Source organism: Colletotrichum fioriniae (assembly GCF_027942845.1).
Source record: "Colletotrichum fioriniae strain IMI 355084 chromosome Unknown scaffold_9, whole genome shotgun sequence".
In the NCBI taxonomy this organism is placed as follows: Eukaryota; Fungi; Ascomycota; class Sordariomycetes; order Glomerellales; family Glomerellaceae; genus Colletotrichum; species Colletotrichum fioriniae.
Window position 1 is genome coordinate 2,336,020 of NW_027076845.1, and position 15,725 is coordinate 2,351,744.

The 15,725-nt window shown below is 51.7% G+C and overlaps 5 protein-coding genes across 5 annotated transcripts; 3 read left to right on the plus strand and 2 right to left on the minus strand.

The window, feature by feature from the left end:
* Positions 1–257: 257 nt before the first annotated feature.
* RPL25 (60S ribosomal protein uL23) lies at positions 258–1,118 on the plus strand (the record flags this gene model as incomplete). The annotated part of the gene is made up of 3 exons (XM_053199103.1): positions 258–282; positions 548–615; positions 738–1,118. 3 exons carry the CDS (start codon positions 258–260, stop codon positions 1,116–1,118), a joined length of 474 nt encoding a protein of 157 aa, XP_053043429.1.
* Positions 1,119–2,668: 1,550 nt separating this feature from the next.
* On the minus strand, positions 2,669–4,585 carry N0V96_008051 (uncharacterized protein; the record flags this gene model as incomplete). Its single annotated transcript, XM_065758211.1, has 3 exons — positions 2,669–3,245; positions 3,295–3,491; positions 3,602–4,585. The coding sequence occupies 3 exons, from the start codon at positions 4,583–4,585 to the stop codon at positions 2,669–2,671; spliced, it is 1,758 nt and encodes a 585-aa protein (XP_065613353.1).
* Positions 4,586–6,864: 2,279 nt separating this feature from the next.
* On the minus strand, positions 6,865–7,383 carry HRT1 (RING-box protein hrt1; the record flags this gene model as incomplete). Its single annotated transcript, XM_053199107.1, has 4 exons — positions 6,865–6,963; positions 7,012–7,082; positions 7,145–7,223; positions 7,276–7,383. The coding sequence occupies 4 exons, from the start codon at positions 7,381–7,383 to the stop codon at positions 6,865–6,867; spliced, it is 357 nt and encodes a 118-aa protein (XP_053043433.1).
* Positions 7,384–9,602: 2,219 nt separating this feature from the next.
* On the plus strand, positions 9,603–10,646 carry N0V96_008053 (uncharacterized protein; the record flags this gene model as incomplete). The annotated part of the gene is made up of 2 exons (XM_065758212.1): positions 9,603–9,610; positions 9,770–10,646. The coding sequence occupies 2 exons, from the start codon at positions 9,603–9,605 to the stop codon at positions 10,644–10,646; spliced, it is 885 nt and encodes a 294-aa protein (XP_065613354.1).
* A 2,872-nt stretch (positions 10,647–13,518) lies between these two features.
* On the plus strand, positions 13,519–14,154 carry N0V96_008054 (uncharacterized protein; the record flags this gene model as incomplete). Its single annotated transcript, XM_065758213.1, has 2 exons — positions 13,519–13,522; positions 13,694–14,154. The coding sequence occupies 2 exons, from the start codon at positions 13,519–13,521 to the stop codon at positions 14,152–14,154; spliced, it is 465 nt and encodes a 154-aa protein (XP_065613355.1).
* Positions 14,155–15,725: the final 1,571 nt, after the last annotated feature.

Genomic DNA, 15,725 nt, shown 5'->3' on the forward strand with positions numbered 1-15,725 from the left:
TGCCAGGTTGAGTGCAGCTTCAGTTAGGTCACCTTACCTTAGCCAGTGACGGCGGAATGATTTTCCTGGTCACCTTCCCCCGCTTCTCTATCCAAGATAAGATAACGAATCGGGATGCACAGACCAGCTCAGCCCTAAGCCCACAGAAGAGAAAAAAAAACATTTGACTTTCGGAATCTCTTCTTTCTGCATTCGACCTCGACACCGACGACAACCCAGCTAACCCGCCCACCCAGCCAACATCCCCATCAGTCACAATGGCCCCCAAGGACTCGAAGAAAGGTACTTGAAAACCAACTCCCGGCAGCAGCAGGAATTACACACTTGCGAGCGCAGCATTCCCAATCATCAAATACACAAAACACACAATGGCTACTCGACAAAATCTCTTGTTTCGTCGACAGCAACGGGTAGAACGGTGACGGAACGGGGGATACACCGACAATCTCTACGCCGAAGCCTCTCTCCCGGAGCATCATGCTACAGCAGATTTTGCGAGTTCTTTTGAAAATAAAGAGCGATTGCTGATGCGACATCTCTACTCTAGGCGGTGCCTCCAAGGCGCCTAAGGGCTCCAAGCAGGCCAACAACGCTGCCAAGGCTGCCCTGAAGGGTGTAAGTACAAGCAAACATACTCTCTTCCCGCGACTTTCCAAGACGACGAAAACTTCTCGTGGTCGAGGGAGGACGGGCACCGTCTGCCACAACAAGCCGAAAGCTGACAGCATCTTTCCTAGGCCCACGGTCACTACAAGAACAAGGTCCGCTACACCACCTCGTTCCACCGCCCCAAGACCCTCGTCGTTTCGCGCGCTCCCAAGTACCCCCGCAAGTCGATCCCTCACGAGCCCCGCCTCGACGAGCACAAGATCATCGTCCACCCCCTCAACACCGAGTCCGCCATGAAGAAGATTGAGGAGAACAACACCCTGGTCTTCATCGTCGACGTCAAGTCCAACAAGGCCCAGATCAAGCAGGCCCTCAAGAAGCTCTACGACATCGACACCGTCAAGATCAACACCCTGATCCGCCCCGACGGCTCCAAGAAGGCCTACGCCCGCCTCACCCCCGACGTTGATGCTCTTGACATCGCCGCCACCAAGCTGGCTCTCGTTTAAAGCGAATATTACTTTCGCGAAGGACGGAAATGGGAATGGGAAATGAAAAAGCAAAAAAGCAATTCGGGTTCATTGACTGTAAAAGGCATTGGCATGGGCGTCTCAAGGTTGTTGATACAGATTCCCCAGGAGTGGCATCTCCTCGAGGGCACCAATCGATTCTCCCGGTACTCAGGCTGGGGTACCATGACCGTGTTCAGTCTCGAAAAATGCACATGAATGTGGAATTCATTTCCTCCCGTGACCATTTTAGTATCTCAAACCGCAAACTTGGAGTGTGAAGTAGTTGTGAAATGTAAGATGACATGATGGGATTGCCATTCTTTCTCGTAACATAGTTATACATATGCTTGTACATGAGTAACTTCCAGATGGAGTTCTCCTACGCCCTACTATAACCTGAGGTGGTCTACCATGTCCCCCTCGAGTACGCCGTTATGGAGTGTTCCGTTTTCTGTTTCCTATTTTTCTAGCGTGCGTGATCCGACGGTTGTCTCCGAAACTCTTTAACCAGAACGCATGTTGTTCAGGTGCTTCATCGTAAGGAAGTTGACGTCAAGGAATCTGTCAACGCAGTTGGCCAGGCATCCCTCCTCGCCCTTGTCCAGCTTTGAGCCGCGGATCGAGCCGCCGACGCACTTCTTCCAGCAGATCTCGGTGAGAGCGTGGGTTTCTGTTCATGATTCTGAATTAGCTGCCAGTTCCCTTTTCTTTCTCTGCGCCATCGGGTTGGACCGCGTCCGTGTGCCAATGCCTCCCATAGTCTCTCATCGCTTCCAGTTCTACCGTGTTCCTCCTATCATACGATTTCAGTGAGAAAGAAGTATACTAACGTGACTGAATCTGAGATCTCTGCTGCTCGTTGGCAAGGAATTGGCGGAGCTCGAGTTTGTCCTTGTCGTTGAGCTTGTCAAGGTCCGAGTTCTCGAGCGCTGATCTTGAGGAGTCCATCGTGACGTCTTTGTGGGATTTGCCAGGTAATTGACAATACGTTGTTCGCTAGCAATTGCGAGTGCGTGATGGAGGAGCGTATGTTGGTTGCGATGATAGTATTGGAGATGGTCGAAAGGCTTGAAGCATTTGCCGTTCCGTGCTTCTTGCGGCCAACTTTTTTTTTTTGGGTGGTCTCCACTATAACATGGTCGTCTCCCATTGGCCGGGTCTGTGCGTAGGTGTGAGAAACTCATCATTATCATCATCGAGGCACTCATCAAAGGGAGGCACTATAATTGTGGAGTATTGCAAACATCTGTCTCGGCTCCGTGGATATTGACTGTGGGTTGAACAAGCCTTGCTGGTTTGCAAGAACAAGCAAGCACCAGAGTTGCAAGAGACATATCTCGAATAATATCAAAGCCATTTCATTTTCTCTCGTATCTACCAAGACTAAGACTAAAGTCGAACGATTGACGTATCAGTACCGTTATCCAATCTCATTGCTTGTTTTGTTGCTTGCACAAGCCATCACAGTTCTGCTCCATACCATCCTAGTATAACGGTATGTAAGGAAATCAAGTCGTAACTTTTACGACAGCGCCCTGATGTGCTCTTCAGATGTACTTGTATTTGCGAGCCAATGTCATGCTCACAACGCTGAAGAGAATCAAGCTTCCAAGGATGACAAAGAACGGAACAAGGGAAGTGTCCGCAAAGGGAACTGGGACGTTCATGCCGAACAGTCCACAAACGAGGTTGAGCGGAACGAGAATCGACGCCAGGAACGTGATCTTGCTGAGTACCAAGTTCGTGTGTGTACCCTGAGAGATGCTGTTGATGGAAAGCTGAGCCAAGTAGTTACTGTGGGAGCGAGACAGAATCTTTTCAAAGTGGCCGAGGTTGGTGACCATGGTGACGACGTGATCCTGTATATCGCCGAGATAAAGTCCAATGTCCATTCGAGGTGTGACCTTGTAGTTCTCATTGCAACGCTTGGTAAAGCCTCGCAGGACATCAGCTTTGCCTCCAAGAAGGCGCATGAGAGCCATGGTGTTCTTGCGCACTCGGCCAATAGACCGCAGGAACTGGTTCGAATCGTCCTCGCGGGCTACGAAGACGCCGTCCTCAATGGCGTCAGCCTCCAATTCGATGTCGCGGATGACTGGGGCAAAGCAATCCACGATATCGTCACTATCAAACAAATTAGCACTAATAATTGTCTTTGACTGTGTCCACTTACATCAGAGCATAGCAAATCCAGTCGCTGCTCAGCGCAACGTAATCCCTAAGCAGGGCAATACGCTTGCGCACATGAGAAGCATGGGCATTGGGCTCGAAGCTGAAGCTTAGAGTACCCTCGCGAAAGACGACGACGTAGAGGTTATACGGCTCATACTCCAAGCCATCGTCCTCTTGAACCGGGTGAAGGATCGAAAGCTTGCAAAGTAGTATGAAGGAAATAACTCAATCTTCTCCCGCGCTTCTTGCGTCGTGATATCCTCAATCGTCAAGGGATGAATACCAAACGCTTTGCAAATGGCGGTTACCTCCTCCTTGGTAGGACTGTTAACGTTCAACCACCACACTCCGTCGGACTCATCAGCGGGGAGCGTGAAAAGGCCCCGAAGATCCTCGCCAGGAAGAACCAAGTCCCCGAGTTCTGCTGCGTGGATCGTAGATTCCCAAGCCGAAGAGAAGAAGCTGAACCGGTTGGGGTCCAGGGGCTGCTGGGTAACTGCAGGCTTATTCTTGGCATCTTCGGCGGCATGCTCCTTCTCCGAGATCTCCTGCTCATCAGAGGTGTCAGATGGCATGTTGACGATATCTCCATCAACAGTGCTCAGTTGCAACTGAGGCTGACCCTCAGACGTCTGTGTCTGTCGCAGGTCTGGGAAAGCACGGAGAGAATCGCGGCGACTAGCCGTTCGCGATGCCTGATCCGACTGGACAAAATTCTCCAAGTAGTCGAAGTCGATGTATAGCTGGTCCTTGCGCCGGGGATCTTGAAGAGGGAAACAGACGTCTTCCTCTGCTGACTGATTGGTGGCCAAGCTGGCGCCGTCATCCACCGTATAAGGCCGACTGCGGTGGCTACGACGGCTGCTAATTGAGCCAGCGCGATGCAGGTTCTCCTCACTGCCCTTCCTCTCGGCCTTGGACTCGGAGAAGGACATGCCACGCTCGCGACGGCGTGCTTCAGCAAAGGCTTTGACCGAGTTGGGTGGAGAGATGGATCTCTGGTCAGTGACCGTCTCAACGGTTGGTCGACGAACCCGTCGCGCATGCGGCGAGACGTCACCTCCCTCATCATCGACAATTGCCTCTTCAAAGTCCCGAACCCTGATACTTGGCGACCGCTCTCCAGAAACCGAGTCGGGTCCAAGCAGGCGCGCTCCATAAAGCGTGTCGAAAGTACCTCTTCGAGGCCGCTCCGGGTGAGGGCTAGTGGCAACCTGATGACGGTGGTCGTCGAGCTCAGGGATCGGCGTCTTGAAGCCACCCTCAGAGATGTTCTCCTCGTGGTCAGACATGTTGAGCTTTGGTGCTGGAAACTAAGGGTATTGCTTGGTTCCGCAGCCAACGAAAGTATTAACCCGCTTGTGTGGGTAGCCCGGTTGGTGGAATGGGTTGTAAGTCTCAAACTCGTTCCTCTTCGAAGGCCTCCGCAACTCTTGAATCAGGCGGCGATACCCATAACTGATGCGTGTTCAATGTAAACCGTAGCCGAATCGCACTCCGCGCGGCCGGCGCGGTGTGCGCTGAAAGAGTAGCGAGCTTCCAGGGTGGCTGTGGTCGTGCCAGTACCCTAGAAGATGCGTACACGCTGAGAAGACAGCGTTAACGCGCAAGAATGCTGTGGATGTAATGTGATGTTTCCAATGATTTCTGTTTCGATATTGAAACCTGATTACGGAGGTTTCTTGTGCACTCCGCTGTAGACCCAAAAACCAGGACCTCGGAGTGAACAGGTGGGTGAGGTAGCGTCAGCTGCGAGTGAAGCCAACTTGGTGGTTTGGAGTGTCGGGTGGAATATCAAGTGGGTCTTTCGACCTAGGAAACTCGAAAGTCGAATGCGATTCTACTGTCTATCGCAGCAGTTCGAAAGATACAATAGTATGTAAGGTCGACGAGGTGATTGTTTGTTGTTACGAGCGGTGTTAAGGGAATCGGAGAACGATCGAGGATTAATGGTCGTCGGCGAGGTAGTGCGAATGGTGACCCAAGGATGCGGGACTTTGTCTTCGTCGTCCGGAAACAGTATGCGATTGTTTGGTAGGTCGCTAGATCAACCACCAGAACAAGATCAGACTAATCTGATGAAGAAAGCTGCTCTGACTGTTGCACAATCAAATGAGCGAAAGGTTGGTTTGCACAGAAAAAAAAAGGAGTTGGGACGACAAGTTTTTTGTGTTGTCCTGAGCGTGTTGAGGGTTTTTTTGAAATTTTTGGTGGTGAATGGAACCGAAAGATGACGGGGACGGCCAGAAGGTGATCAAATGCAAGGGAAGATTTCCCGGTTCTGAGTGAAAATCCGACTTTGGAGCCAGTGAGTCGCTAAGGTAGGTGGCGGCACAGGCCAGCCGAGAGAGACTTTTTTCTCAGGTTCCAGGCCAGGATGTCTGGGTGTGTCATACCATGGTGTGGAGCTGCGGTGGCACCGTGTGACCCCCACACAGTCCGCTAGCACTGTTTAGCCTGTGCCCCATCGTTCGCCGTGTGTTTGTGCTGCATCCAATGGCAGCTGCTGAAGCAGGAACATGGTGCCGAAGTGAGCTTGCAAGCCAGACCTGAGGACCTGAGTCCGTGCTCGACTTGCTTCGGATATGGCATACCTGTTCCTTACCTAACCTTACCTTACCTAAAGGTAAGATACCTTACTTTGGGACTTTACACTTGCCCCTACCACCATAATACCAGATCACCAACTGCTGATCGCCTCGAGATCACAGACCGAACCAAGTAATCGGGCACACATTTACGGTCCGACATCCTGCACCTACGACTTGGCAAAGGGCTTGTTCACCACACCGATCCATCCTCCAGCGCATCCCCCATTCTCAAACGGCCAACAGCCAAAAAGAACAACTCTCTTGGACAGTTTCGCGGACGCAAATATAATGGCCGATCAAATTCTTGACCAGGTTCGCGATATCGCCGAGGGCCAAATTGTACGTCACCGGTGGAAATTGGCCTACCCCTTGGCGTCCTTGACACCTCTCCAACTCCCAGAGGCTAATAATATGTTCCCTATAGGACTTTGAGGGCCAGAAACTGGCAGATCTCCTGGCGACTCTCCTTCTCTCGGCATCTGGAGTAAGTTCCGACAAACGCTCGATTTCGAACATGGTTGCACTCCATGCTGACTTGGCCTTCCCTACAGGTTCTTGCCTTCATCATCGGATACATTCTCCAGGACATCAAGCTCGCAGTCTACGTTGGCTTGGGCGGAACCGTACTCACATTCCTCCTTGTCGTGCCTCCTTGGCCCTTTTTCAAGCAACATCCAGTCAAGTGGCTAGAGCCTGGATCCACGTCCGGGTCCGGAACACGGAACGTGGCTACAATAGAGAAGTCGGGATAGCCGGGACCAAAGACATCAATCGTTCATCAAGTCATTGTGATGTATGTTCCTGCATCTGTAACTGTGCCCATCCTTTAGGGCCACCCTAGCTAGCTGTTTCCGCCAGCTGGACGCAGTCCTCGCTCGTCAGGAGAGCATCACTTATTGTATCCTTATTCTGCGTAGCCATGACACCATAATGCTGCGTATCCGTCGAACGAGATCCTCGCACCGTTGTCTTGCGCCATCTCAGCGACCGTACTTCTGGAACTCCCAGTCGCGGTTGTCCAGCGGGCAGACTTGTCGAGCCTTGAGCCAACGTGAGATACAGTGGAAGTGGAATGCATGCTGCACGTAGGTTAGCAAGAGTAAGGAAATGGAGCAAAGAAAACATACGTTGCAGATACCCCAGGCCACAGTGCACTCTTCACTCGTTGCAGAGGCCTGGTTTGCCTGGCATTCGATGCCTATACATCGTTAGCATGCGTAAGGGCGAAACAGCAGGTTTGCATGTCAGCGTCCGACTCACAGAGGTCCATGATGTGGTTTCTGCAGATAGCGCAATTATCTACGACAATGTCCCATGCCCACAATGCGACGGCATTCCACTAAAGGCGCTTGTTAGCTTGGGTCAAGCTATCCAATCCCTTTTCTACTCACCTTCTTGACTTCGAAGCGCTTCTTTGCGTCTACAGCCTTGCTCTCGCCGTCGGCGGCTTTCTTGGCGACGGCAGTGCCGGGCGCATCCGTCATATCGACATCGGCCATTGTGGAATATGGAATCGAGCTACGGTTCCGGCTATAGTTCTGGCGGTGAGTTTGAGTTCTGCGCGGCTGAGCGATACCGGTCAAGGTCAGGATGATAGATTGAAAGTCGAAGGGGAAGCAGCGGTTCGGTAGTATGGAAGGCTTGCGGGCAAGGCGTGAGAAGCGTACCTTTTCTGTGTCGATGTAGGTGGTCAGCTAAGTCCGATACAGCAAGGTCAAAAGGGTTGCGAGTGGGCAGGCTAGGTTATGTCGAGCCTTCCGGGTTGCGGGTGATTATCTTACAAAGATGACTCAAAGGGACTTCTCAAGTTTGTAGGAGAAGAGAAAGGACCTTTGGCGGGTTATTACGGCCTTTGTCGTGTCTCGTTTGCTCGGCCGGATTTCGTGGTTTGGTGATGTATGCGAATGGCGGGCAGGAAAGGCTGCCAGCGGGAGTGGCCCCGGTCCGTAAGGCGCCTCATTCCACGCCTGCCTTGGCGGGGTTCATGAGGCGTAGAATGACCTACCTCCCCTACAGTGCGGGAAAGCGGTCGTTGCCTGCCCCTCAGGACCGGGACTTCAGAGTCAAGGTGCCTTGGAGACCTTACTGTGGTAAGGTACCTTACCTTAGGTGCTAACAACAGTAATATGCCCTGTAGGCCTGCCCGGCACTGCCTAGGAGTGGCGAGTATCGGACAGTGGGCAAGCGAGCAGATTACCTAAGCTTGCTAGACACGAAGACCGTCTTCAGTTTACGAAAGTGCGCACTGGGCCGAGTAACAAGTCAGCACGAAATCTTATGGATCGAGACAACTTTGGGGAGCCAAATCCATGACAGTAGGTAGAATGGATCTGTATCTCCAATAGAGAGTCTTGCAGCGACCTTGGTCATCTTAACATAACCGGAGTACAGGAGGCGGGTTTGGAGAACGGCGTGGATTCAGTGACAGTCACGTTAGGTAGGAATTGCAGCATTTGGCTCTGACTTGGCAATCGCACTGAGGACCTAACTTACAAACGCGAGCGGCCTGACTTGAGAGGTCTGCAGTTGCTTCATGATATCAATAAAGCGCGTCTTGGATCCCTCCCCTGCTTCCTTCCTACTTTAGGACTTTCTTGAGGAGTCGGAGTGACGCATTTCTTCCGAAAGTACAGGGCCGTGACTCGTACCAGCAACCCGTTGCCAATTTCGACGATGAAAACAAGGATGGTGAGGTAATGTGAGCCGTCCGGAGCTGAGGACAAGAGTAAGGCTGGAAACGCACGTGAAGGGGTCAACACGGAGATCCACCTCTCCCTTATCGGAGGTTACTGAGCCACGCGTAGCCTGTAAGAGGCAACATGATAGGGGGGGTCGGATCCCATCCATGATGCGATGGGATGGGATGGGATTGGCAGTGACGCTGAGGGGACGGGATGACATACGGTGCCTGCCACCGCCCGCCCTACGCTACCTGCGTACGGATACCTACCACTACCAACACTAGGTAGGTCTGGCACCTTGGGTACCCAAAGCGCCTTACCAGTATGGCGAGATACTTCCGGGCATGAGACAGGAGGAGGTGCAGTCGGGCAGGTTCCTCAGCGAACAAGCCCAATCTGGGCAGGTTTGGCAAGGCACACACACACACACACACCCAACATCTCCACTCAGCTCAAGGTCTCCTAGCACCGGGGTTACTTAAGCCCCTCTCCCCTCTTTCGCCGCATACTGTGGATTTGCTCCTCCCCAACTCTTTCCATCGTCACCTTACTCGACTCTTCAGCCCGTCACTCATTTGTACGGCAACATGAGCAGAGAATATACACGCGCTTTTCCTGCATCAGACACTGGCTTCTACTCTTCGCTTTTACTTTCTCCCAATCCGCCTCCTCAAACAGATCATCCTCCTGGCGCTTGAACGTAGCACAAAACAGTACCAAGAAGGAAAACCCAGCATATCTAATCTTGCTACACTCAGCGGATCCAAGCCTTGCGACCGACAGATACCTGCCTTTCGCCACCATCATATCCTTACCTTCTCAATCAAGGCGTTCTTTACCTTTAGCGACCATTGTCTAGGACTTCTCCCCCTTTGTCGACCCTGACACCCGCCGGCTTCCACCCTACGGTCGCTGCGACACATCTTACTACGCCATTGTTACGACTCAGAATGCAAGAAACTACAAATCAAGCAAAGCCAACGCCCACTCGTCGCCGACAGAATCGGGGCGGTGGCGGCAAGGCTGCTGGACAGAAGATGTATGCGTCCGAGACTGACGTCGTCAATGTCTCTACCCTGGCCTTTGAACAAACCGGTCATCCTCATACCCCCCAGAAGTCATATTCTGGCTCACCTGAGCCGCAGTCCGGCAACGGTAACCAGCCTGGCTCCAAACAGCGCTCGCGAAACAAAACTCGGGCTAGGAACCCCAATACCATAGCTTCGCCCGACGTCACCCGCCAAAACCGCCGGTCCACCCCTCAGAGCATCCCGGTCAACAAGTCGGCAGCGGCCGCTTTCGCTGGCGCAACTTTCCATGCTTCGCCTGCCCCGTCAGCCCTACCTATGCCCAGCTTCTACTCAAAGTCCATTCCCGAATCTCCAGGACCCAGGCCAGAAGCTCAACAGCAGCCGTCACCTCCGGCAACCGAACGACAACGTCCGACGCCTCAGCATCCTGCGACCGCACCTAGGGCCCGCGAGTCGCCTCTTGACGCCATTTTCAGGGCCGATAGAGCTGAAAAAGAACAGGCACGACGATCGAGTTCTCTCAACTCATCCGTTCAAACAGACGGTTCCGAGTCAACCGCTGCTCCTTCACCCAGAGAGGTCGGCCACGGCCCATTCGTTGCGAAACCTTACAATACTCACCCTGGCCACCGTATGCCTCTCCAGAGATCATCTAGTGGGATCTCGGCCCAGGAGCTTGACGGCTTTTCGGGAAAGCCACTTGGCCCTGCCTTCTCCACCCCGTACCAAGAGCGAATCCGCGCTGCCCGTGCCGCTCCCAACCAGTCCCCGAATGGCACGAGACCCACGCAGGACTCGCCTGCAGAGGACCGCTCTGAGGCACTGAAGAAGTATCTCTTTGGTGGCAAAGGTCTGGCTTCGGCTGCTCAGCCTCCAGCTTCGGCTCCGCCAGCTCAGTACGTCCATAACGGTTTCATGGGAAATAACCCAGCCCCTCAGGGCGACCAATCTGCCGATCTCCGAGCCATGGAGGACAACCTGCGTCGCATTTTGAAACTCGAGTCGCCTATGTCATCTACACAATCCGGGGAACGTCCTCTGTACTCTTAGGCGGCCATTGGCTGTCGATTGCAAACAACAACAAGGTTCATTACACTTGGTACTTGGGGCGCCACTTGGCTGGTTGGCTTTGTGCCGTCGTTCCTCTTTGGAAGACGCAGGGGTACTGGAACTCATCTGGCATGGAAATGGGAGTCTGCGCTGCTTCTATTTGATATGATTTGCTACTCTGTCTTGCTGGGTGTCTTGGGGTTGCGGGAAAGCGGGAAAGCGGCAGGAGCTCGCAGTTGCTTTACGTGCCTACCTGAGATTCTACTTGATACCCGAAAGCGATGTTGATGTTTTCTTTTCAGTTAGGACCAATTCATATTCCGTTTCCATCTATCATGTCCGCTTATGTTTGTATCCAGTCGAATTGAAAGACTACCAAGATGTATATTTAGTGGCGTCCGTGGTCCAACTTTGATCCGGTCCTTTCCACCCTCGGCGTACTTGGACGGTCGATCAAATAGGGCGTTGTCAAGATATTCGGGGGCAAGGCTCTCCGCAGACATTATATCAGTAATGTTTCTGTACTGGTGAGGTACCGTGGTTATGCTGCTTAATCAGGCTACCCTGTAGCTCTTGAACATCTTTTCGTTAAGGAGTGTTGCCCCGATATTAAGATTGAACATGTATAGATAAATCTAAACTAGAAACTCGAATGAGTAGCGAGAAGCTTTTCGCGGCCCCTGTGGATGAGGCTGTGGCCGCCCCAGCTGTTGGCTTCCTGGTCAACTCACTGGTTCTCGCATCACCAATGTCTCTCATCAACCAGGAGCCGCACTCCAGTGTACCATATGTATGATCTCTCATTAAGAGGACATCATCCCTGGCATAACATATCATGGGGGCAGTAGCGCGCTCTTATCAGGAACCCGGTTCATGCTGCTGACCTTAAGTTAGGTGTCTATTATGTGTGATTGCCTTGATTGTCCATGGTTTAGTTCACCATCCTCAGGGAAACAATTATCAACCACGTGCTTAGAAATAATTCCCTGCCCTCTTGTACTCCGGCAGCGACGGTGTATCAGAGACTCCAAAGTCGATAAGGGACTCACTCCAATAGTATCTGTTGGTCTATGAGATTCGCAGAGGGTGTCTTGCGGGAGATGTCTTTTGTAAGTCTTCCATCCAGATTCAATATGGGGGAAAGCCTGACGGACGTCTATTGACCGCTAGTTAAAGAATATTGATGCTGCTACTGAACTATTGCCCGAAGCCAACATCGTTATCCTAACACATAGATACATATGCGTACCGTACTAGAAAGTTCAACCACCGCGCCATATCGACAAATGTATGTAACCTTGCTTCGTTATATACTCCTTTCGTCAAGCCCCCAAGTCCGATACCGAGATACTGAAAGGACCTTAAATCTCGTCTCTGGTATGTAGGTCTTGTATCCTGGAGTCTAACGAAGAGTCTCTCGGGCCCTGGAAAGAACCTCCCAGGTTTCTCTTGGCGGCAGCATGAGCCGCAATTTATGTGTGAGGATCGGGATGATGGCCTTATCTAGCCTGGCTCGGTGCTGGCAGAAGTGAACTAGCGAGAGAAGTTTCCATCTTTCCGTAAGAGCTATAAACTATAATCTGACTTGGAGCTGAACTGTCGTATATATCGGCCATTCCATCAATGTGGCTTGTGGTAGACTGAGCCCACGAACGTCACCATCAGCATTTCCCACCCGCTTGTTCTGGGATTCAGTCGGAACCAGAGACGTCAGCATGCTAGAAATAATAAGATGCCGAATAAAGCATCCATGAAATCAAGACATCATAACTGTCGAGGTACAGGCTATGGTGTTTTATACTTCGCCCTCTAGTTCGAATATTGGTAAACCATAATTAACGGCGTTTTTAACCCGAGGGAATTTGACACTCGTCGGGCATCCATCAAACGCCGAGGCCCTTTTTGCCTGAAGTACTCAACGCAACTTTTATACTCAACCGGAGTTCAAACCATCGCTCGTCGCTCGTCCAAGGCTGTCTATAACCAAAGTCGTTTTGTTTCCAGTGCTCAGGTAGCAACATCTAGAGAAGGAGAGTCGTTGAAAGCTGCAAATGGAGTCTCGTGGCCACGTTACTGCGGCGTGGCTTTCGACAAATATTGCTAGTTAGCCTTAAATCCGTATAAAAGGCCTTTGTGACTCTTACAGATTGGACCGTGGCATTCAGTTGAGGTTGTGGATGGACTGAAACACCACGATAGAACCGAGGGAGTTCACAATTAGTAGAAGAAATATGGTAAGCCATATAACCAACTAAGGAAAGAACATGCTTTGTACTCCAATAGAATCTCTAGATGTTTACATGAGACTTGGCCAGTAGCTAGAAAACACTACGGTCGAAGTGCATTGGATCGTCTAGCGCGAGTCTGATGCCTACATCGGGCAGCATGCCTTCACCTTTGACAATGCGAGCCCCCAGAAGGAGATACTGGGGACAGATGATTTCATTAAGCACTACATAGACCTTGACCGTCAACACCACGAATGAAGTCGTGAAAACACGGCACTGGATGTAACAAACCGACCCGATTTTGATATCGCTGTAACGCCGATGGCACAAGTGCAAGTGCAAGTCAAGCGTGAATATGTAGATATAGGTACATGCATCAAAAGGAATGAATGCACGAAGGCACGTGACTTCGCGAGTTGATGAATGGAAAGATGGGTCTTGGTTACACGTCGGTCGTGTAATTGACGTCGTCAGATGTTCACCATCATCATCACGAGGTGGCCCTGTTGCCGACGCATCACTGCACTCAAAATTTTGCCCAAACTACAACTCAAGGAACATCGCAAAAGTTCGCTGGAAATTTCAGCCGTTACTTCAAGCCAGCAACTGCATCCAAAGGGCACCAAACGTTCTCGCGAGCAAACATGAGTTTGCACAACGATCGGGCGCGTTCCCAGTCGCCAAGCGTAGATGACGATCCAGATCTCGCGTTAGCCATTGCACTTTCTTTACAGCAAGAGGAAATCGAGAACGAGGACAAAACTAAGGATGCGCAATCTGCAACGAAGCTCCCGACATCGTTGTCGGCCACTAACACAGGCCCGTTGGGGCTTTTGGCCCTCGACCGCAAAAAGATGGAAGAGGAACGCATAGCAAGACTGAAGAAGCGTTCAGCTACAGAGGCTGGTATCGATACCCAATCCTCACAGAGATCAAAGTTGCAACGCCCTAAGGCCTCCGAGAGCCACAAGGTTACTGGTACTGTAAAGTCCAAGGCAGCAACACCAGCCGCAAATGCTTTGGAATTACCATTTCCGAAAGGAGCGTTCAAGCGCACTTGGGCCTACGGCTGCCCCAGAAACGGGGAAGATATCAAGATTGAGGAAGTCCTTCAGAAGGACAAATTACAGCTGGCCGTGCTCTCATCCTTTCAATGGGACGAGGAATGGCTTCTCTTGAAGGTCAATGCCCGAAACACCAAGATGCTTCTAGTCGCCTACGCAAACAACGATGCCGAGGTATGTCGGAATGCTATCTTACGTTTCTGGGTCGAGTGCTGAGCTTGCGACTCATGTTCTAGAAAGCCAACATCCGCTCAAACATTCCGGCCGGTAGTCTCATCAAATTTTGCTTTCCCCCAATGCATGGCGGGTACATGCATTCCAAGTTGCAGATCTTGAAGTATGAAGGGTCAGCTAAATCTCTATCATGCAAGCTACTAGCAGCCATCTGACACCGACTTGCAGTTACCTCCGTATTGTCATTCCTTCCGGCAATCTGGTTCCTTACGACTGGGGAGAGACGGGCCAGCTGGAAAACGTTTGAGCTCCCAACTGGAGTTGCTCTTGATGGTCTGGCTGACCTCTCCTAGATGGTCTTTCTGATCGACTTGCCCCGGCTTAATGGGCCAACTATCGAGACATTATTCGGCACCGAGCTCCGACGCTTCCTGAAAGCGCTTGGCCTTGACGAGAAATTGGTGAAGAGTCTGGACAATTACGACTTCTCCGAGACAAGCCGTTATGGTTTCATCCACTCCATGTCAGTAGCAATAGCCAACAGGGCAATCCGATATTAGATGACATCCTGACAGACGGCTAACCGACCCATAGCTCTGGCAGCCATACGAAGGAAGCTTGGCAACACACAGGCCAGTCTACCCGTTCCCCTCGGAACGCGATGACTTCATGTTCGTGGCAAGTCAAAACTGTGCTGACTTAGACTTTTAATTAGGCTACTGCGGCTTAGGGAGCAGTGTCCGAAGCTTGGGTTTGGCAACCGAGAATGCCGTTGACATTGACTATGTGGTACGTAAGTGGTCTGCGCGGGCTTTTGGCTGAGCAAGTTGCCCAGCTCTTGGCGAGCGGTGACCAGGGGTGTTGCTAACAAATTTGTCATCCCAGGCATCTTCACTGGGATCGCTAAACCATGGGTTCTTAACGACGATATACTATGCCTGTCAAGGTGTGTGTGGTTACAATCAAGCCTGTTGAGGTTTGACAGGGTGAAAAGATCAGCATACTAACGCCCCGTTGCTGGCACTCCTTGCAGGCGACTCAGGCATGAAAGAATACGAAGCCAGGCAGTCCAAAACGACCAAGAACAAGGCTGCAAAAACAGGCTTGGGTGGTTCCAGACCGGTCGACATTGACAAGGAGCCGCTCCAATTGCAGCATCATTTCCGCATCTATTTCCCTACCGAAAAGACCGTTTCTAGTAGCCGGGGCGGTAGATCTGTAAGTTGTGTGCCGGCCGGGATCGCCGCGTTACCGGTCGATCCTGCTGCCCAAGTCCCCATGTATTTTCCCCGTATGCTCATTTTACGTGATGTAGTCTGCCGGCACCATTTGCATGCAAGAGAAATGGTGGAATTCTTCAACGTTTCCGCGAGAATTGATGCGAGATTGCCAAAGCGCCCGAGGTGGCCTGTTGCTACATAGCAAAGCCATATTCGTCCGTGAGCGGGCGCACGACGGCGCAGTCTGGGCATACGTGGGGAGTGCAAACTTGTCGGAGAGCGCATGGTAAGTCAAACAGGAACCCTCGCGATTGGCCTGCAGGCTACCCTTAGCGGTAAGGGCTGTGTGACGAAGAGTGAAGGGGCAGTCTAGTGCAGTGTCCTGTCTCGTCT